Source organism: Xenopus tropicalis, chromosome 1 (assembly GCF_000004195.4).
Source record: "Xenopus tropicalis strain Nigerian chromosome 1, UCB_Xtro_10.0, whole genome shotgun sequence".
Classification (NCBI taxonomy): Eukaryota; Metazoa; Chordata; class Amphibia; order Anura; family Pipidae; genus Xenopus; species Xenopus tropicalis.
The window spans coordinates 28,922,097-28,945,594 of record NC_030677.2 but is presented as its reverse complement, the minus strand read 5'-3'; the positions used below and the strand labels follow the sequence as shown (position 1 = coordinate 28,945,594).

At 41.3% G+C, this 23,498-nt stretch overlaps 1 protein-coding gene across 2 annotated transcripts in view; it reads right to left on the bottom strand.

The window, feature by feature from the left end:
* LOC100488322 overlaps positions 1-23,498 on the bottom strand; it is a 54,627-nt gene that overhangs the window by 8,484 nt on the left and 22,645 nt on the right. For both annotated transcript variants that reach the window (XM_031895345.1, XM_031895344.1), the window contains exons 10-19: positions 20,353-20,553; positions 19,185-19,331; positions 17,900-18,013; positions 10,469-10,546; positions 9,954-10,073; positions 7,809-7,903; positions 5,412-5,517; positions 5,035-5,142; positions 3,515-3,616; positions 70-197 (exon numbers count right to left, since the gene is read on the bottom strand). In XM_031895345.1, the coding sequence (XP_031751205.1) occupies positions 70-197; positions 3,515-3,616; positions 5,035-5,142; positions 5,412-5,517; positions 7,809-7,903; positions 9,954-10,073; positions 10,469-10,546; positions 17,900-18,013; positions 19,185-19,331; positions 20,353-20,553 (1,199 nt within the window). The remainder of the gene's footprint in view (positions 1-69; positions 198-3,514; positions 3,617-5,034; positions 5,143-5,411; positions 5,518-7,808; positions 7,904-9,953; positions 10,074-10,468; positions 10,547-17,899; positions 18,014-19,184; positions 19,332-20,352; positions 20,554-23,498) is intronic.

Here is a 23,498-nt window from a genome sequence, read left to right as displayed (position 1 = left end):
TCCACTATTTTTTAAAATTCTGCGGAAAAATAAAAGTTATATTTAACTGCATTAAAGAAAACAAATTACCATTCTAGAGCTTCTGCTAATGGTTCCTCGATGGTTTGTTTAACAAAAGCTTCTGAATCAACATGTTCGAGTTTAAGAATGGTTAACGATTCTTTCAGTTCTTCAGTAAGAAGGGTGATGAAGCCATTCTGCCAGATACACAAAATATACAACACACTGTAGGTTAACACAAAAGCTTGGATAGTTACAAAGGCATCATAGGTCTCTCACACAATCTGCTATCAAATATGATTCAGACTGATCCCTTCTGCTTGTAAGAAGGTGAAAAATGGATGTAATCTGTATGTGTTTTTTTTAAATGGCCACTAGGTGGCAGTAGAATTTTGTTAAAAGCTATTAAAAATTTATGAGTGCAGTTCACACCCCGACCACTAGAGGCAGTGTGGGGTAGAATGTATAAAAAGGGGACTACCCCCAGAATTAAGGGTCTTTATGGGACAACACAGGAAGAGGCCAGCTGGAGGAGAAGAAGAACTGCATACAGAGTAAGGTCAGAACAGGGCACCTGAAAGTGGAGCAGGCACTAGGTGTCTGAGTCAAGGTTATGTAGTATGGGCCGCCTATTGCCCCAACCAGGAGAGTAGAGGAAACAGTGTTTCTAGTGGATCATCCACAGAATAGGGACCCAAGCGGATAGGGGTAATTGTGATTCTACCTGCATGCTGTGACTCCCAACAAGACGAGTGATTAAAGTGATTTTTGTTGCATTCTTGGAGTGCTTCCCTTGATTTTGGTGTGGCCTATCGAGTACAGGTAAGGGCGCTGTCCCTTTAAGAAGTTTTTACCCGGGTTCTTCCTACATGCTTCTTTATTTCAGAATGCCTTGTGATAAATATTAGGTTTTCTAAAAATACTCCAGCTTGCAAAGCAAAATACTGTATTGACAGCATGACTATGAATACTCTTACATTCCTATAGAAAAGCAGGATATTTGGAAATTTGAAAATATATCTATAAACCTTCATTTTTAAGTGATTCTGTCCTAGTAGTGTAGATGTATTTCACACCTATCATCTTTTACCAGTATCTGCAGTATAAATGACGGCTTCTGTTTTCTATAGCTGTTCTACCAGGAAAATAGTTTTGGCCCATGGTTTGTGCATATGAGATTGCTGAAAAAAGTAGGATCCATGCATGCCATTCTTAATTAGTATCTCATTTTGGCAGCAAAGGGGTATGCAGAGCCCTCCATTTCATCTGATCACTGACCCAAGGGTCAAATTGGCCCAAGATATATCTGTTTGATGGCATTGCAAGGACAAGGGGAAGGAGGGATAAACTGAAAAATTGAGAAAAAGAGGGGAAAAGGTTAAAGGAGTAAAAGGGCTGAATGGGGTTGGATAAAGCGGCATAGTGATGAGTGAATCTGTCCTGTAAAAATTAACAAAATGGTGAAAAATATGCGAAACACAGGTGGCGCGTGTCTTTTATGACATGCGCAACTTTTTTGACTTGTGCAACTTTTTTGACACAAATGCAAATTTTCGCAAATTTTTCATGTCAAAATGCAGAAAATTGCTGAAAATTCATGCCTGGCAAAAAAATACGCTCATCACTACCCGGAAACATTTAACCTCAACAATTTCTAGAGCCAAACAATGGAGAAATAGACGGGGGGGGAGATTAAAAGGGCTAGCTGATAAAATAAACAACATGCAGGCATTTGAAGAAGCAGCAATAAGCTGAAGGTAAGGGTCAATTTAAAAGTGGTTTTAATAGTGTCTGAATGGCAGCAAATTAAATTTCCCCACTGAAAGTCAACGAGTGACATCTGATTGGTGGTTGGTGGCTCCGCCCACTTTTCCTAACCTGGAACTGTTACCCAGTGACTAACTCTGCAAAGTTTAGGGACCCTAGGATTAATAGTTAAAGAACGGTAGCAGTTAAAACTTAAACCAATAAAAGTCAATAGGTGAATTGTGATTGGTGGTTGGTGAGTGTGCCCACTTTTTCTAACCTTGAGTTGATGTAACCCAGTGACAAACATTGGGCACCCTGGCATAAATAGTGTAAGAATGGCAGCATTTTAAATTTTTAAACAATAAAATTCAATGGATGAAATCTGATTGGCTGTTTTGCAGCTCAAAATTTCCTAATTTTGAACTGCAGTCCTCCAGCGACCAACTTTGCAAAGTTTAGGGACTCAGACATAAAAATTGTGAGACTGACAGCATTTTACACTTCACCATTGAAAGTAAATAGGTGAAATGTGATTGGCTGTTGGTGGCTCCGCCCACTTTTTTCTAACTTTGAAGGGCAAATACCCAGTTACTAATTTTGGAAAGTTTACCAACCCTGGAATTAATAATGAAAAAATGGCATCAGTTTAAATGTAAACCAATTAAATTTAATGGGTGGAAATGCATTGGATGTTGGTGGCTCCACCCACTTGTTCTAACCCTGAGTATGTAGTCAGCCAGTGACTGACTGTGCAAAGTTTGGGAACCCTGACATAAATAGTGTGAGAAAGGCAGCATTTTAAATTTAAATAAACATTTTTTATTAAGAGTCTGATTGGCTGTTGGTGGCTCCACCCACTTTTTTAAAACCTAAATATGCAGTCCCCTAGTGACCCTGGTGTTAATACTGTGAGAATGGAAGCAGGTTGAATTTTCCCATTGAAAATCAATAGTTAAAATCTGATTGGCTGTTGGTGGCTCCACCCATTTTTTCTAACTCTGAACAGCAGTTACCTGGTGACTAGCTCTGCAAAGTTTGGGGACCTTAGTATTAATATTTAAAGAATGGCAGCAGGTTAAATGTAAACATATGAAGTCTATAGGTGAAATCTGATTGGCTGTTGGCCCCTACCACTTTTCTAAACTTGGAACATAGTCACCTAGTGACTGTCAACATTTGGGGACCCTGACAATAAACATTTGAGAATGGCAGCAGTTAAAATTTCCCCACTGTACAATGAAAGAAATGTAAATGGCTTTTGGCGGCCCCGTCCACTTTTTCTAACCTTGAGAATGTAGTCACCCAGTGACTGGCTGTGCAAAGTTTGGAAACCCTGGCATCAAATATGAAATATGATTGGCTGTTGGTGGCTCCGCCCACTTTTGGGCATCCAACAATTATCATATTTTCATTCAGGCTGAGCCCATGACTGTGTGATTCAAGTTTGGGGGGTGTAGCCTCAAAGCTTTAAGATTGGCAGCAATTTGAAAATCTTCCCTGTCAAAGTCAATGGGAAAATTTGGGGTGTTTGGAGCGGCGCCACAAAAAGACGGGGGGCGGGATCGCTTAGAAAAGCACAAGCAACCTGCTCCGCTATAGGGCGAAGAAGTGTGGAGAGTTTGGGTATTGTACCCCTAAAACTGTAGGAGGAGTAGCGTTTAGAAAATGGGGGCACTAAGAAGAAGAAGAAGAAGAAAAAGTGGAAGAATCAGCTGAAGTCTAAGAACAGTTGGGTTTTTCAACTCAACACAATTACTTGACCTACCTTATACACACCAAGTGCTCTGTCTATTTCTTCCATGAGAATTTTGAAAATTTCTGCTTTATGAGATGCAAGATCACCAAAGATAATTTTGGATAATTTCCCCTGTAACAGTAAATATAGAGATGTTCCTGCTCTGGGTTGATGACAGTTTTGCTTAACATAGAAGAACATGGAATGTGATACAGAAACTATATGTGAAACATAACAAGTTCAACTGAGGAGTCACATGTCAAAAGTAAAGAAGAAGATTCCCATTACTTGTGGTGCTTATAGTAACAGCAGTTACTAACCGATAACATTGATAAAAAATCCTGTTTGGATTTAACAATTCATTTACCTTACCTCTGGAACTCTATCCCTGAATCCCTCCGTAGGGAACACTCACTAACTCTCTTTAAGATAAAGCTCAGCTGTTACCTTCTGGGGCACTAAAACATTATTTTGCCCAGTCCTGCGCTTAAGGGGAAATGCCCATACCTGGTGCACTCGGTTTGTGCCTGTATGTTACCCAACCACTTAGATTGTAAGCTCTACGGGGCAGGGACCTCCTTCCTACTGTGTCTCATACCACATGGCACTTATTCCCTGTGTATTTATATATATTTATTGTATTTATTTATTATAACACTTGCCCTCCCTGTGCGTAATTTTGTATTCTGTAAGATTGTACAGCGCTGCGTACCCTTGTGGTGCTTTATAAATAAAGTTATACATACAATTTGCAAAATATCGAGCTGCTGGGAATCTTTCTGGATTCCCCATTTTATTTATTCGATAAGGCAATGCCTTATGTAGTGTATTTGGTGTTTTTAAAAATATGCAGTCTCTTTATCCCCTTAATCAGATTCACATAGATAAACCATTGAATCACAGCATCTATAGGATTACTTGTGAATAACTAATTTGGGGATATATTTATAAACTCCAGTGTATACACCAAATACTTTACATACAGAATTTGCACCAAAGAGAAATAATTTTAAAACCTGAGCTGTATAAATATAGGTCTCATTTTATAGAAAATTGACACTTTTTGTCATAAGATTTACTTCCTATTTTTATAAATATGTCACTGTGCAGAACAGCGCGGCATACTGGTCTGTGGCACTGAGGGCTGGCCTCTAGGCAAAGAGTTCTAGATACACAGAATAATCTTTTTTATTTACGCACTGGTAAGGTTGCCTTTAGAGCAATGTCCCATGGGGTATTATGTTGCCTGCATGACAACAAAATGATCAAAAAAAAACTTTTCTATACTGATGTCGTAAATCACTGAGTTTTTTTTGTAACTGCGCAAAAAATTGTTCATTCCTTATTTGTCTGTGAATTGGCTGGTTGTAATACAGCAAAGGTATTTTGTGGCATTTTGTTATCTGACAAAACATGCCCATGTGACATCGCCCTTAAAAGATGCATTACTGTTTTGGTTGCCAGAACTCAGGCCCTGCCTAGAATATGCAGTACAGGTCTAGTCTTATGTACTAAGAAGGGAAAGGATATTTTTCACTTGCCAAAAATACCTTGTGTCTATACATTGGATTAAACATTTCAATTTTTTTTATTTCATATTGTGAAGTTTCCCATCTTTTCTTTGCTTCTTCTACTGTTTTTACCAACAAGAGATCCACCTATTAAATATAAAATGGCATATATACATATATAAATATAATAATACATTGCCAATACAAATACAGCCATATTATAAAAGTCAGTTACTGTATATTTGTTTAAAAATGAAGAAATTACAGTTACTATTTGATTGTATGTGAAAGCCAGAAAGTGGCTCTAAAAGAGTCTGGCATAGGATCCCTTTACCCAGTTACCTACTTACATCTACTTTATCTACTAACAGATATGCAGTAAAACATCTAAAGAATGATTCAAAATCTACACTTACTTTTGTATGAAGTGTCTTTTTGTACATGTCAGTTAATTGTTTCTTCAAACTGCAGCACAGATCTTGATGGTTTCTAGCAAGTGCATTTATTCGAGTGTCTTTCACCCTGTAGATAAAATGCTCTGCCATTATTAATATATGAGCATCACTGTAACAGCATTGTTGCCTTGCAGTACACTTTGGGTTCTATATTTGGTCTAAGCCTGGGCTACAAGGAGTTTGAATGTTCTCCCCATGTCTGTGTGAGTTTCCTCCCACACTCCAAATATATAGGTTAGTTTACTCCTGCTAATATTGCCCATAGCATGTGTAAATGTTATAGGGGCCTTAGACTGTAAGATCTACTGGGGCAGGGACTAATGTGAATGATGCATAATCTCTGCAGTATTTAAGAATATGTAAGTGCTATAGTGCTATATAAATAAAGGATAGTAGCCAAATACACATGTATTTGTTATACTCAAGGAAAGCCCTGGAGTTATAAGCGCAGGCGCTGCATGACAAGGGATCCGAATGACCAGCAGCCAGATTACACAGGTTTATATTTAGAGATTGGCAGAACCAGGTGCAACTGTGATTAGGTGAGAAGGAAAGGGTTAAGGCAGGAGAAAGCCGGCCTGGGGGGCGGAGAAAGAGAGGGATGTGATGTCAGAAAAAGAAGCACTCACTTCCTTATCTTCTGAGCAGGTAGAAACATCCCACCCACCCTCCCCGTTTTGCATCTTTTGCAAAATGTCAGGAGTTTCTCTTCTTTGTGTTTTCATATTATTTATTAATAACTGAATGTGGATGTTTTCCTGAATGCATTGTTATATTGTGCTTTCTGTATCTTTATACGGTAAAGCACAGCATTGTATTTAATTCATGTTAACTACAATTGCTTGATCCAGGGAATGTTTACGATATGATGGCCAAAGGGGTCAGGAAGGAATTTTTTCCCTCTTGAGGCATAATTGGCACAAGCTTCAGGTTGGGTTTTTTGCCTTCCTCTGGACCAAAACAGTAGATATATGGTAATGTATTTTAAGTTTTATTTGTCATACAGCAGTAGGACCTTGCCAGACTCAGTATTTTGTCTGATTCTAGTTACTGACTCCTTGCCAGTTCTGTCTGTTCCCCAGTACCAGCTTCTTCCATAGTTCAAACTCTCTGGTCCTGACAGCACTGCAGCCATGACAACTAGTGATTAGCGAATTTGTCCCGTTTCGCTTTGCTGAAAAATTTGCGAAACGACAGCAAAATTTGCGAAACACAGAAAAATCAGCGAAATGTGTTTGCTGCATGATTTTATTATCGCCCACATCTTTTTTGTCGCCCGCGCCTATTTTGCCGCGTCTGTGCCCTTTTTTGACGCAACCACGCCCATTTTGCAAAAGTATTCGCCAATGGCGAAATGCAGAAATTTGCTGCAAATCTATGCCTGGCGAAAAAAATCACTCATCACAAATGACAACCAGTAAATGCTACCTGCTGATTTGTTTGAGATTTAGGGGGTGACGCAGACTTTGGACCTGTTATCACAACACCCCATTTATCCACAAATATTTTCTATTCATTTTCTTTTTGTGCAGAAGTTGGGACCATCTGTTGGGGGGCTCCCTTTACAGAAGTATTAGAGTTAACTCAAATAACAAAATCTAGCACAAATGAAATCTTAACACAATAACTGCCTTTGGCACAAATCACACATGTAGAGAAACAGGATTTCTGTAAGACTTGGTTATTTTGAAATTTTGAGTTCAACTGCATTTTCTAGGCACCCCCCAAAGAATGAATAAAAAAAAAGAGAGACAGATGCTGAGAGAGGGATAGTGAAACGTAACTTGATTATTTCGGCAGCAGTACAGAATTTTTAAATGATTATATTAAAATAGGTTTCTTATTTCAGTAAGATGAAGCTTTCATTTTTGATTTTTGTGACAGTTTCCCTTTTTTCAATTTTGATTTTTGTGACAGTTTTCCTTTTTTCATTTTTGATTTTTGTGACAGTTTCCCTTTTTTCAATTTTGATTTTTGTGACAGTTTTCCTTTTTTCATTTTTGATTTTTGTGACAGTTTTCCTTTTTTCATTTTTGATTTTTGTGACAGTTTTCCTTTTTTCAATTTTGATTTTTGTGACAGTTTTCCTTTTTTCATTTTTGATTTTTGTGACAGTTTTCCTTTTTACATTTTTGATTTTTGTGACAGTTTTCCTTTTTACATTTTTGATTTTTGTGACAGTTTTCCTTTTTTCATTTTTGATTTTTGTGACAGTTTTCCTTTTTTCATTTTTGTACAGAATAAAAAGAATAAGCCATATTTTCAGGCCTGCAAGGTATGGACATGTATATGCATGGCTTTATTTTGTTCAATAGCTTTTTTTTAGAAGCTGCTCTTTTGCTTCTTAGGACAACTTACTCTTTCTTGCGGTATAACTGTAAAACTGATTTGGCTTCATCCGGGGTCAGTTCTCTGCATTGTCTCTCACTTAGTCTTGACAGTTGATTCTTCAACTAAAGGTATGAATTTGTACATAAAAATGTAACCACAATGGCATAAATAAATGACCTAAACTATAAAGTTTTCAGAACTGTATGAAATTAAGAATAAACTGTAATATTGATTATTTACCATATCTACTGACTCACTAATTACCTCATCCATTCTCATTATTTGTATTAATTCTATTACATTTATTTTTCACTTATAGATCTTCCAACACTATCTAAACAGGGAACTCCCCCTAATCTAAAATACCAGAAAAGCAGTATAATTGTATAGGGACCAACAGGGTTAAAGTTCGTATGGATGTAAATCCCGTGCTATTCCCAGAGTTGCTAGGCAGACAGGCCCAGATTTGTGGAGAGGCCACAAAGGCCCGGGCCTAGGGCAGCAGAAGTTTAGGGGCGCCATACCGCCCCACTGCTCCGTATAGAATAGAATAGAATATATCTTTATTGTCATTGTCACATAGTAACAACGAGATTTACAAGAAGCAAGCAACAAACTCAAAGCAGTGGCATAATAATACAAAAAATCATTCTACTGTTTCATATTTAAAGCCATTATTGCCCTTGGATAAAAACTGTCTCTCAAACGATTTGTACTGGCTTTCATTGCTCTATATCTTCTCCCCGATGGGAAGAGCTGGAAGAGACAGTGACCAGGATGGGTCGGATCTTGTGCAATGCCCAGAGCTTTTTTCTGACAATGGGAGATGTAGATGTGTTCCAGGGTTGGAAGCGGACAATCAATTATTTTCTCTGGAGATCTAACAACCCTCTGAAGTGCCTTAACATCTTTATGGGAGTTTGAAGGAGCACATGCGCACTCGCGCTGGCATGGGGGGGGGTCGCGCATTCGCGCATGTGCACTGGCGGGGGGGTCGCGCGTTTGTGCATGCGCACGGGTGAAGGGGGGGGGCGACCAACAGGGGCGGCCTCGGGGCGCCCAGAAGACAAATCCGGCCCTGTAGGCAGAAGCCTATATATCTATAAGTTATCTTATTTACATATAATTTTATTGGCTCACAGAAATAGTGACCACTTCCTGGCACACTAATATAGTGATTTGAAAGGGGGTGGTTCTTGATGACCCAGGTGGATTTGTCTAGGGAGCCTGGTGTCAACAAGCTCCAGTAAAGTTCTGCTCTAGAGGGAGTTCTAGTGAAGTTGGAGTACAGGAACCCTGTAAACAAAGTTTAGACTGCATAACAAGTTTAGACAGATTACAGGACAAGCTTTGTCAGAAGTAAGTGCTATGAACATAAACTAGTATGGCATAGCTTAAAAAAAGCAGTTTTGTGCTCCACTTAAGGATTGAAAGCTGGAGATAGCTCTCCATAGTCAATATTGGCCAAAAGGGAAGGGACCACAGTGTGGAGGGATTTTGGCTTTAGTGTGTCACTCCACTGGAGGAGATCTGGACCACTAGATGGTAACCTAAAGGTGTATTTTAAAACCTATGAAGCATCTCCAAAGTGATGTCAGATTTGCTCAAATCTATCCATGACTCTAATTGTGCGTATCTACCTCAACCAATACTGTAAGTAAACCCTGTAGTGTGATTTAATAAACCCTTTCATTTGTGAATCTCATCCTATTTGTTTCTGTTACACCAGAGAGCTATAGATCCACAACATTTTTGATCACTTTGGGTCTCAGAAAAATTCCTCCAGCAAAGTAAGAAACATGGAAACATCCACTCATATGTATATTCTTACAATTAAGAACTGCTATTCTGTATACCCAGTAAACTATATAAGTCAGTGTGCAAAGTGCAAAACACAGCTGCAGTGAACCATTTTTTTGCACTTTGCACACTGTCTTCCATTGGTTGTGAATTGCATTCAGCAGCCACAGCACTGTATTCACAAGGGGAGAGAGAGAGAGCTGTCACCTGACCTGCACATCATTCAGATGCAGAAGACACAGTCGGCAATTGGGCCTTGTCCTTACTACCTGCCATAATGTAACTATGTCACTCCTGTGTGTTGGGATTTGTTAATATATGAAATGCAGAAGTAAAAAATGTCCAGTAATCATAAAGAAATTGATACCTTACCTCCAGACTGTGTTTTGGTGCTCTTGTTGAAACAAATGTGTCCAGTTTAACGATTAAATTTTGAATACCGGTGTATTTCAGGAATTCTGCATTTTCAGCAATAACTGTATTAGACTGCCCCTGGTAACGACATAGATGTACTGTAAATATGCACTCCTTATTTTTGTACTTGTACAAAATGACTAAGTATTTCATAATGCAAAAGGATAAAAGAAATCTCTTCAGAATGTTATTTATAAATGTTATAGCTACAGAAAGCAGCATTTGTTTGGCTATATTGATTTGAATTGCAGTTATATCCATAAATAACTTTAAAAACATTCTGAACTGATTTATATTACTTAAAGCTCCTTTCATTCATAATGCAAAAAACTGGTTTTGTGTAGCAATGTCCCTTTTAGTGGCTCTTGTGTATAAGACACGCATCCATGTAATGTATAAATAATTTTGTTTTCATTGACTCGTCATAATATTAATAGTTTGCACACAGATATTTTATTATATAATAAATGTACCTCTTGAGCATGAATAGAGGTATGGAGAACAGGTAACACAAGCGTAGAAAAGATTGATTGCTCCACAGAAAAAGAGTCCTTAAAAGAAAAGAGAGACATACTGTATATATGAGATGACAAAACTTAAAACTAGAAATGGAAGTTTGAGAACATACTTCATGTTGGTTTGAAAAACATGAAGTCACTGAATGAAATCTGATCTGTTGTTGGCTCCGCCCACTTTTTGGCTGTTGGTGGTGCCACCGAAAAGCTTGCACTGCAAAGTTTGGGGACCTTAGTATTAATATTTAAAGAATGGCAGCAATTTAAATTTAAACGTATGAAATCTATAGGTGAAATCTGATTGGCTGTTGTTGGCCCTGCCCACTTTTCTAAACTTGGAATGTAGTCACCCAGTGACAAACTGTGTTTGGGGACCCTGACATTAAACACGTAAGAATGGCAGCAGTTAAAATTTTCCCACTGAACACAATAAAAAGAATTGTGATTGGCTTTTGGTGGCCCCGCCCACTTTTTCTAACCTTGAGTACATAGTCACCCAGTGACTGACTGCAGCTTGGGAACCCTGGCATCGAACCAATAAAATTTAATAGGTGAAATCTGATTGGCTGTTGGTGTCTCCTCCCAATTTTCAAACCTAAAACTGCAGTCCCTTAGTGACCAACTGTGAAAAGTTTGGTGTTAATAATGTGAGAATAGCAGCAGGTTGAATTTCCCCAATGAAAATTAATAGGTAAAATTCGATTGGCTGTTGGTGGCTCCACCCACTTTTTCTAACCTTGAACCGCAGTTACCTGGTGCCTAACTCTGCAAAGTTTGGGGACCCTGGTGTTATTACTGTGAGAATGGCAGCAGGTTGTATTTCTGCCAAGTCAATAGGTAAAAATCGGATTGTCTGTTTACAGCTCCGCCCACTTTTGGGCATCCAATAATCATCATGTTTTTATTCAGGCTGAGCCCATGACTAAGTGATTCAAGTTGGTGAGTGCAGCCTCAAAACTGTAAGACTGGCAGCAGTTTCAATTTCCCCATTAAAGTCAATGGGTGAAATTTGATTGGCTGTTGTTGGCCCCTCCCAATTTGGGTCATCCAGCAAATGTTGATGTTTCATTCGGGGTGAACCCATGATTATTTTATTCAAGGTTGGGGGGTGTAGCTTCAAAGTTGTAAGAGTGGCAGCAGTTTGAAAATCTTCCCTGTCAAAGTCAATGGGAAAATTGGGGTGTTGGGGGCAGCGCCACAAAAAGACAGGGGGCGGTATCGCTTAGAAAAGCACAAGCAACGTGCTCCGCTATAGGGCGAATAAGTGTGGGGAGTTTGGGTGTTGTACCCCTGAAACGGTAGGATGAGTTTGTTTAATTTGTTCATAAATGACTTAGGGGAGGGTATTATGAGTAATGTATCAGTGTTTGCAGATGACACAAAACTCTGCAGACCAGTCAATTCTATCCAGGATGTGACATCCCTGCAGCAGGATCTTGACCAACTGGCAATCTGGGCAGCTAAGTGGCAGATGAGATTTAATGTGGATAAATGTAAGGTCATGCACCTGGGATGTAAAAATATGCAAGCCCTGTATACCCTTAATGGGACTGCACTAGGCAAATCCATAATGGAGAAGGGCCTTGGAGTCCTTGTAGATAATAAACTTGGCTGTAGCAAGCAATGCCAGGCAGCAGCTGCAAGGGCAAACAAGGTTTTGAGCTGTATTAAAAGGGGTATAGATTCACGGGAGGAGGGGGTTATTCTTCCCCTTTACAGAGCGCTGGTAAGGCCCCATCTAGAATATGCTGTTCAGTTCTGGTCTCCAGGGCTCAAACGGGACATTATTGAATTAGAGAGGGTCCAGAGAAGGGCAACTAAGCTGGTAAAGGGTATGGAAAGTCTCAGTTATGAAGAAAGACTGGCCAAGTTGGGTCAGTTTACACTGGAGAAGAGGTGCTTAAGAGGTGACATGATAACTATGTATAAATATATAAAGGGATCATATAATAACCTCCCTGATGCTTTATTTACCAGTAGGTCCTTCCAACGGACACGAGGGCACCCACTCCGTTTAGAAGAAGGGAGGTTCCATTTAAATATTCGGAAAGGATTTTTTACTGTGAGAGCTGTGAAGTTCTGGAATTCCCTCCCCGAATCAGTCGTGCTGGCTGATACATTATAAAGCTTTAAGAAGGGGCTGGATGGATTCTTAGCAAGTGAGGGAATACAGGGTTATGGGAGATAGCTCTCAGTACAAGTGAGGGAATACAGGGGTATGGGAGATAGCTCTCAGTACAAGTGAGGGAATACAGGGGTAGGGGAGATAGCTCTCAGTACAAGTGAGGGAATACAGGGGTAGGGGAGATAGCTCTCAGTACAAGTGAGGGAATACAGGGGTATGGGAGATAGCTCTCAGTACAAGTGAGGGAATACAGGGGTAGGGGAGATAGCTCTCAGTACAAGTGAGGGAATACAGGGGTATGGGAGATAGCTCTCAGTACAAGTGAGGGAATACAGGGGTAGGGGAGATAGCTCTCAGTACAAGTGAGGGAATACAGGGGTATGGGAGATAGCTCTCAGTACAAGTGAGGGAATACAGGGGTAGGGGAGATAGCTCTCAGTACAAGTGAGGGAATACAGGGTTATGGGAGATAGCTCTCAGTACAAGTGAGGGAATACAGGGGTATAGGAGATAGCTCTCAGTACAAGTGAGGGAATACAGGGGTAGGGGAGATAGCTCTCAGTACAAGTGAGGGAATACAGGGGTAGGGGAGATAGCTCTCAGTACAAGTGAGGGAATACAGGGGTAGGGGAGATAGCTCTCAGTACAAGTGAGGGAATACAGGGGTATGGGAGATAGCTCTCAGTACAAGTGAGGGAATACAGGGGTAGGGGAGATAGCTCTCAGTACAAGTGAGGGAATACAGGGGTAGGGGAGATAGCTCTCAGTACAAGTGAGGGAATACAGGGGTAGGGGAGATAGCTCTCAGTACAAGTGAGGGAATACAGGGGTAGGGAGATAGCTCTCAGTACAAGTGAGGGAATACAGGGTTATGGAAGACAGCTCTACAGGTTAATCCAGGGACTGGTCCGATTGCCATCTTGGAGTCAGGAAGGAATTTTTTCCCCTCTGCGGCAAATTAGAGAGGCTTCAGGTGGGGTTTTTTGCCTTCCTCTGGATCAACTTGTAGTTTGGCAGGTTATATATAGGCACTATGGTTGAACTTTATGGACGTGTGTCTTTTTTCAACCCAACTTACTATGTTACTATGTTACTATGAGTAGCGTTTAGAAAATGGGGGCGCTAAGAAGAAGTGGAAGAAGAAGCTGAAGTCGAAGAACAGTATGTTGGGGTTTTCAACCCAACATAATAATATTACTGTATATCAGTGTTTTTAGTTTTACACAGGACTCTTGTGGGTAACTATTTTTAGGGTTCAGGTCCACCTTTTGTGACTCTATATTTTGCACAAACATGGTTACAGATAAATGAAAGCAATGGAACAGTCTCCCTGCCCAGTGCAACGTCAAGCCTACAGCCACCCAGTTAAAATCCCCTTTTCCTTGGTCGTTCTGCCCGTTCCCTTCAGTAATCCCCCAATAACATGACTCACAGGCAAATTTTTGGGATGGAAAGGCCACAGCTTTTTATTACCATTAAGGTATTGTTAACAAGAAAAACTGTTTCAAGAATTGGATATAACTTTTACATTTCACATGAAGAAAAACCCACCCAGGAATGCTTGCCACAATAACACCATACCAGATGTACCTGCAGTGCCAGCCACCTTCAGCAGCCGCTGTCGTTGTGTGCCTCTCACCACTAGGCCCACCATGAATTCCTTTGTAATGTCCTTTTTGCCTTAACTTTTAAACCAAAAAGCCATGGCCGCTATTGTCCTTTCAATGGATGCGGGCGAGAGGCCCCTGTTGAGCTGCTGGCAAAGCAACCGCAATAGGCGCTCCAGCTGTCTATCCTTGCTTTTTGGGACCCCCAATGGCATCCACAGGCTCTCCCATTCCTTCCACACTCACCTGTAAGCTGCCCATGTAGTAGGCGCCAAAGCCGCCTTCAACACATGCTCTAGGACCGACAGGCCAGGCTGTGAGACCATTTACCACCTGTACTACGCCCATGTTGTCAGAGAAAAATACAATTTTCTTGTTACGGAATTCCTCCCCCCAAAGCTCCAATGCCACCACCAAGGGGACAGAATATTGTCACATATCCCCTCCCTTACCTGTTCCACCGGCCACCGTTTGGCACACCACCTCCCTGACCAGAAGGCTCCAAAACCTGTGCTACCTGCCGCGTCATTGTACAACTGCATTTATTCTGATGTGACGTCATCGTCCTGAATCATTGCCCTGCCATTGAAACCTGCCAAAAACCTGTCCCACACCCGGAGATCCTGACGGATTCCTCGGGTAATGTGAATCCTGTGATGTGGCTGGCCCATGGGCAGGATCCTGCAAGCAAAGTTCAGTTTGCCAAGCAATGACTGCCTAGCTACCCTCCCCTAGTGGAGAGATTCTCAAGTTTGCCAATGGGGGGGCAGTGAATGGGCCCGCCATCCTGCCCAACTGGCCCTCTTTTGCCAGTTTTTCCCTGACAACACCAGGGAATCCCCTTACCAACTTCAGATTTCTTTTGCAAAACACCCCCCCACGGTCTGAATGGGATATGTAAACCCTCCCAGAACCCACTGCGGATAATTTCCGCATCAGCCCATTTAGGATGGCTGTCTAGCCACTGTGCGATCCCCTCTGGCCTCACTGGCGTTCTCCCTCTTTCCGCCCATGTCGCCACCTCGGTTTCTCACCTTTTCCTTTCAGAAACATCATGAGTAAGAGTGGGCACCCCCACACCCTGAGCACTCATGCCGGAAGCAGCAGGAACTTGGCCATTTGCACTGCCCTTCATTATACTGGAAGCAAAACCCTCTTTTCGCTCCGACCAGCGAGTTATTGAGTCCCACCCCACTGCCCCCCCCTTGAAAGTAAGTCCCCCTCTGCGGACCCCTGAGGCGTAACCACAGGCTTATGTCCTTGTGGTCCCACCACATCTCTGGATGAGTGGCCTTTCGTTGGCGAAAGTGCTCATCATATCGCCACCAGGCGATCCCCCTGTAGTCCCTACTTGCCGTCCATATCTCATCGACATAGTAAAATAATGACGAGCAGCACTCTGGGTGCTTCTGCCCCAACACACTTGCATATATACAAAAGGCCCTCAACCAAGTCCCAAACATTTTTGGGATGCATCTGTAACGCCTTTTTTCCTCCTTTTCCTTCTTTTTCTCTTTTTCTTTCTCTGGTACATCAACAAAATCCTCCCTGGGCAAGAGTGAGTATAGCTCTAAAAACTCCTCCTTCCAGATTTTTGTCCTTCACCTCCTGTTTTAGGTGTACCCCTAGGGGTCCTGCCCAGCAAAAATAGGAGCCCCCCAGGACTGTATCTGCCACCTTAACACCACCCGCAGCTCCCTTCTCTAAAGGGTTTTCCATAGCTCCACTCACCCCAGCACTACTTGTCGCCGCAGCTGAAGGCCCAGTGGATGGGCCTACACCCCTGTTTTGCTGCACCTCATTATCTGGCAGCCTGCTGGGTGCTGCTACTGCCGGTTCTATTGGCTCACTTTGGGTACCCCTGGATGCCCCACTACTGTCGCCCACCAGGTCTATCCTCTTCACTCATTATTGGTACTCCGCTGCCCACCAGCTCTGTTACCAGGCTGCGCAAGCCTGCCAACAAACGCTCCCAGCCCTCGCGTCCCTCTAGTGTGTCCCCCGCTCGTGTTCACCCTCTGTACTATTCTGCCCCTCTCCACTCACCATTAGCTGTGGGAGGATGTGTTCTGGATCCCCTGGCTGCGTAACCGGATGTCACCTCCGGTGGCTGCTGGGCTGGTCATTGTAAGGCCCTCCCAGTGTGTCTATGCTCCCGTTCCTCTGTTGCCACCAGAGCCAAAGCTGCGGTGTCCCATCCTGAAGCCCTAACCGACTGTGTGCCGGTGTTTCTTTCCATCTGCCGGGCCGGTGCAGGCCTGTGTCTCCCTCCAGGATCACTGGTTGACTCATCCGACTCCTCCATTGAGGAGACTAGTCCGGGCTCTTCCTCCACTGCTGTGATACTCTCTTCCTCTGAACTGGAGGAATGCCCAGCCTGCGATGGCGCCACCGCAGACCTGGAGGCCTCTGGCTCCTCCCTCCGGGCCTCCCACCTCCACCGCCAAGCTGGAACCTGCAACCCGGTTGTGGTGTTTGACCTACCCCTTTGTGACTGCCTTTCACCTCTGTGCTGCCTCTGTGACCTGGCTCCTAAAGGCTCTGCTGCAATGCGGCCTGTCTGCTCCCGGTCTGTTGACCTGCTAGCCTCCCTGTGTTGGGGCCTGACAGGTGCACATGAAGTTACTCTGCCATCACTGTCTGGGCCTGGGTCCCATTCGTGAACTGCTGCTGGTCCTGGTTCTGCTGCCCATGGATGCGCTGTGCTGCTGCTCCAGGTGCGCTATGCGCCACTTCTCCCCCCTGCCTCTTTCTACCACGCCTACTCTCACTGCTGCCTGCTTCCTCACACCCGGCAAGGCTCCCCCCCCCGCATGCACAGGTACGGAGTGCCTGCTGTTGCATAAGCATTTATAGGGAAAATTCTTCCCAAAATATCACACATAACACCACTCATACACACAGTACATTTGTCTTAAATGGAAATTCAACCTTAATCATTTAAAGTGGATTCTACAACTGGGCTACAAGCGGGGCATATTGGCTCCATGTGTTTAAATTTAAGTACATTATACTTGACTGATGTTGAATGTTGTTTGTGTACATTAAATGAAGTTGACATTATATTTTTATTTAATGCATTATTTTAATTGTTATTTTTAGTATTTTCACCACTCATAACTGGCACCTTTTCAAGAAGGCAGGAACATTACCAAGAAGCAGAGGTATTGGGAAAGTCTGGGAAGGGGGTGGAAGGAGTGGGTGGGAAGATTACCAAAAGATAAAGGGGGTATGAGCAGCCAGGCATTTGTCAATACCTGCAGGGGGTGGGGAGTGAATTGCCATGTTTGTTAGTGATTGGCTATGTGATTTATAGAAAATTGATTGTAATTGTGGGGAATTGTAGAAAATAATGTTGGTGAGCTGGGGCTGATCAAAGTAAACTCTTTGCTGACAACAGGTCAGGTATCCTGATCCTGCTCCTGGTATAGAATATACTATATTATATGTCATATACAGTGCAACATTATTTTTAATTTTAAAGAATTTGAAAGGTTGACAGTGAAGAATTAGGAGAGGCCAATTAATTAGGAGAGGCCAATATACAAAATGTGTATGGAAGCAGAAGGTATACAACAAACAGCACAACAGACCGTACATTAGGAAGAGAAATGCTGTACAGTTTCCAGTATGAATATATTGCAATGACAGTGATACCATAGCCAGTAGGTTCTTCAGCTCTTCTAGTTCTTTAGATTTTCTTTTTATTCCGATAACCTCTAGGTTTTTCATTTTGATCAGATCATCCTTTCCAAAATGATAGTTGAAATCCTATGTAAGTGATTAAGAAATAGCCTATGATTAAGTGTCAGATGGACACAAAACGTGTCAGGCTTTATGAGATGCTTGTTTAATAGCTGTTTTTTTTTTTTAACTTGGTTGGCCAGTCTTTAAATCTCCAGTGTGCCTTTTACTTTCCCCCCTTTTTTTGTTCCTGTGCTAACTAGTGATGAGCGAAATTTTTCACCAGGCATGGATTTCTGGCGAATTTCTGCATTTTGCCATTGGTGGATTTTTTCATGAAATGGGCGACAAAATTCACAGTGGAAAAATACAGCACCCGACAAAAAAATTGACTCCCATGTAAAATAAATAGTTGCGTGCGTCAAAAAAATGACACGCACAGCCATTTTTTTGACACGCAACATTTTAACGAATTATTCACCATTCCACTAATTTTTCAACAAAGCAAAAAGGGACAGATTTGCTCATCACTAGTGCTAACAGCTTGTCCACTCCCTTGAGCTGAGGGTGTGGGGCTGGAGCACCTGAACCATCCTTTCTACTACTGGTGAGTATTTTATGGTGGGATGCTAGATTGTCAGCTATATTCATGTTTCAGTTGTAACCTAAAAAAACATTTTCAATCCGTACTAGATGATATACATTGATCCAAGGTGTCCCTTTTTTCATATTGAAAACGCACACAAAATTAGTATTAAGGGGTGCTAACCCAGGATCAAAACCACAATAGTTATATAATAAAAGGCAGTATTTATTTGTCACCATACTAACACTAAGAACATTAAATTAAATTAATTTAAAATCCAAAAGAAGCACTAATTCGCAGGAAGGGGCCCCACCCTGAGACCTTTCAGTCTGCAATAATACAAATCACCATACTGTTCAAAATAGCACAATGCACAGGCACTCAGCCTGTATGATTGTTAGACAGACATTTTATGAAGACTATACATTGTTATATCAATGATGAAAGGTAAGCAGGGCCATCAAAGTGAAAAAAAGTGATTACAGCAGGGAAAAAACCTAGGCCCTAGTAGCACAACAGCACATGCTCCATTTTTCACAATTTTTACTTTTTGAATCTGTAAAAGCTTCAGACAAACATATTTCTAAGCACCAGAAATGGTCTATGTTTTTTTGTCAGGGGTTAATTTTCAGATGCATATCCCTCATTTTATTATGAACTGCCATAAAGTACCTTTTCTGAATAACTAAGAAGCATGAGTGCATACAACTCAGGGTTTTTTTTCCAAGCCTCAGTGAATTCACTTTGCAGAAGGATCGCTTTAATTTCCTTTTCCACAATTTTGAAACCATATTCACTCATAAGACATATACCTTCAACCTGCAGAATAAAATACATGTTTAGCACACATTGTCCTAACTTTTATATATTTAAGATATAGATAGATAGAGATAATAGTCCTGCTGTTAACAACTTGTAATGTAGAGATTTTGTAAACTATTTTGATCCATGTGTTTGCAAACAAAGCTAGAGAAGCATGTGGAGATGTACTGCAAAACAGATCCTTCAAAGGGAAACGCAAATGTTGTTTGTGGAGGACCCAAAGCATTGATTTAAAAGATTAACTTGATATATCCATAAAAATGATCTAAAACAAAAAGTCAGAAATCCCAGAACCCCATAAAGCAATTGTGTTTTGAAAAATAAAAAAAAATATACAGTATATTCATGACTTGGGCAGGGCCAAATACCTGCCCTCCTTTTGCCCCAAACTACTGGCCTAAAAATAATCACCACTTACAGCTCGTCCTTCGTTGGAAATTATATTGGCCACAGCTTTATTACATGACATAAGCAATAAAATACATAATCATAAATATAAATAACAAGTAAATAATAACAGTGTTAACAAGTATATTAACAAATATTAAACAGTAATACTTCGAGCTCTAAAGTCCCTGGCAATGGGCCAAACTAAGTGCATGACAACCATACTGGCCACCAGCCTCTCGTGCCTTTCAGCATGGTGGGTACGCAGGACTGCATTCTTCAACCAAGGTATCAATATATATATATATAACGTAACACCTCCCAGAGACCCATCGCTCTAAGAGAGGAAACATCAAAAACCATGTGCCATTGAACAAGTGGAATTTGCTTAACTCGGCACTGCCAACAAAATCTATCTCCATTGCCAGGGACCCGCTGCCCGGCTGTGACAACGGGCCATTCTCCCTTAACTTCACCATAACCCCAAAATACTCACCTTCTTGGGTCAACTTAACCTGTATCCCATTACCCAGGCCAGAGTTGTGACAACTAGCACAAAGGGCAACAATGGCAGGGCAAATGAGACTTTATATCTAACATAGTAATTCAAAGTTTAAAAGATAAAGCATACCTTCTCCAAAGCTTTCTCAATAAAGTGCTTTGCTAGTGAGTCTGAATCATCACTTCCCGGCATCTCCATAATTTCTTTATTGTACAGGATTTTGCTTGGTATGTACACAACAATCTCTTTTACAGCAGCCACTCTGCATTTCCATGTCTCCTCATCACTGTCATCCTCATCTTGTGAACTTGCTAATCCGCTTAGAATTTTCTGTAAAACAAAGCAGTTTTATTATCAGATTGCAACAGGGAGATTCATGGGGCTGGGCTCCAGATTTTGTAAATACCACTACCCAAATAGGAGTCTACCCCATGGGGCACATTTACTAAGACACAAATCTGAACCGAATTGGAAAAATTCCGATTTGAAAACGAACAATTTGCGACTTTTTCATATTATTTGCGATTTTTTCGGCGTCTTTACGACTTTTCGGAAATTGTCGCGACTTTTTCGTTACCAATCCGATTTGCATGAAAAAACGCGAGTTTTTCTTAGCCATTCCGAAAGTTGCGCAAAATCTGGCGATTTTTTCGTAGCGTTAAAACTTGCGCGAAAAGTTGCGCCTTTTTCGTAGCGTTAAAACTTAAAAGGTGCAACGTTTTGCGCAAGTTTTAACGCTACGAAAAAATCGCAACTTTTTGCGCAAGTTTTAACGCTATGAAAAATCGCCAGATTTTGCGCAACTTTCGGAATGGCTAAGGAAAACTCGCGTTTTTTCGCACAAATCGTATTAGTAGCGAAAAAGTCGCGACAATTTTCCGAAAAAATCGCAAAATACCGATCATTACGAAAAAAACGCAATCGGACGCATTCGGCCCGTTCGTGGGTTAGTAAATGTGCCCCCATGTAAAGTGTTTTTTTTAACATATATGGACAGGTCAAATATTTGATCATTAAACCGTATATAAATATAAAGGTGATGTAACTGAACAAAAGTGAATAATTGAATTTTAAATTATTAAATAAAAAGTTAACAGATAAAAAAAATAAGTACATCATTGGGTTTCTTGCAAGCACAGCCCATTTTAAATCTCCCTACAGCATCATTGGGGTACAATCTATACAGCCGTGATGGATTGCACCTCAATGGAAGGGGGTCTGCTGTGCTAGGGGAGAGAATGGTTAAGAGGTTGGAGGAGTGTTTAAACTAGACAAGGGGGGGGTGGGTGAGCTAGAATTCTATGGGAAAATTAGTGTAGATGGGGTAGGGGGACTAGCAAAGGGTTGTGGGGGAGGAGTGAGGGGGGCATATAGTTTATCAGATAAGGAGCTTCCGTTACAAGGAAAGCAGTCTCATATTTGCCTTAGCTCTAACTCTCCCTTAGCTAATGTAAACATCAGAGGGAGAAGTAATAATCTCCGCTGCATGCTGGCTAATGCGCGTAGCTTGTCGGGTAAATTAGGGGAGCTGCAAGCTATTGCATGTATTGAAAATTATGATTTAATTGGTATCACTGAGACCTGGTGGGATGATAAATGCGACTGGGCTGTGAATTTAAATGGTTATACACTTTTTAGGAGGGACAGAGAGATTAAACAGGGTGGAGGGGTTTGTCTTTACGTAAAGTCAGATTTAAAGCCATGTAATAAAGACATTACCAATGAAAACGTTGAATCTCTTTGGGTAGAAATTTCAGTAGGGCTGAAGGTCACAAAGAAAATGATCATTGGTGTATGCTATAAACCACCCCGTATAGATGAGGGGGATGAGGCCCAACTATTGTTGCAAATGGAGGAGGCTTCAAAATTGGGTCAAGTTGTTATTATGGGGGACTTTAATTATCCGGACATTGACTGGAGTAATGGGGTGGCTAAGTCAGAAAAAGCTAGTAGGTTTGTAAATATGCTAAATGACAACTTTTTATTTCAGGCGGTTCAAGAACCCACTAGGAACGACTCTATTTTGGACCTGGTGATTTCTAATAATAATGAACTCATCTCTAACATTTGTGTGGGTGAGCATTTGGGGAACAGTGATCACAACATGGTCTCCTTTGAGATAATGCTGCAGAGACAGCTCAATAAGGGAGTAACTAAAACACTCAATTTTAGACGTGCAGACTTTGCCAGTATAAGGGCATCTCTGCAATGTGTCAACTGGGAAAGGCTTTTCATGGGGTTAGACACAGAAGGAAAATGGAACATCTTTAAAACATTGCTTTGCAGGTATACACAACAGTATATCCCCCTTGTAAGCAAGGAGAGGCATCGCAAAGCAAAACCTTTATGGCTGAATAAAAGTGTTATTGTAGAGGTTGGTAAGAAAAAACGTGCTTTTAGGGCATTCAAGTTAGCTGGGACAGCGGAAACTTTCATCAGGTACAAGGAAGCAAATAAAGCAGCAAAAAAGCTATCAGGCAAGCTAAAATAGAAATGGAAAGGGATATTGCAGCTAGGAGTAAAAAGAATCCTAAATTATTTTTTAATTATGTGAATAGTAAAAAAATGAAGCAAGAAGGGGTGGGAACTTTATTATCACGGGGGGGTAAGTTGGTTGATGAGAACGGGGAAAAAGCTGAAATTTTGAACTCTTATTTTTCATCTGTCTATACATCTGAGGAGCCAGATAATGAAGGCTTCCCTTGTAATATGCCCAGTTCTAGTAATTTAGCTACTGACGCGTGGGTCACTCAGGAGGAAATTCAAAAGAGACTTGAACATGTAAAGGTAAACAAAGGTCCAGGGCCGGATGGGATTCATCCCAGGGTATTAAATGAGCTGAGCGCTGTGATTGCCAAACCTCTTCACTTAATTTTTCAGGATTCATTGAGGTCTGGCATGGTGACGAGAGACTGGCGAATTGCTAATGTGGTGCCGTTATTTAAAAAGGGATCCCGTTCTCAGCCTGAAAACTATAGGCCTGTTAGTCTGACATCAGTAGTAGGAAAACTTTTGGAAGGGGTAATAAGGGATAGGGTACTTGAATACATTGCAGTTCACAATACTATTAGTTTGTGCCAACATGGTTTTATGCGTAACAGATCTTGCCAGACTAATTTAGTTGCCTTTTATGAGGAGGTGAGCAGGAACCTTGATGCTGGAATGGCAGTTGATGTCATCTACTTGGACTTTGCTAAAGCGTTTGATACAGTACCTCACAGAAGGTTAATGGTCAAATTAAGGAATATTGGCCTAGAACATAATATTTGTAATTG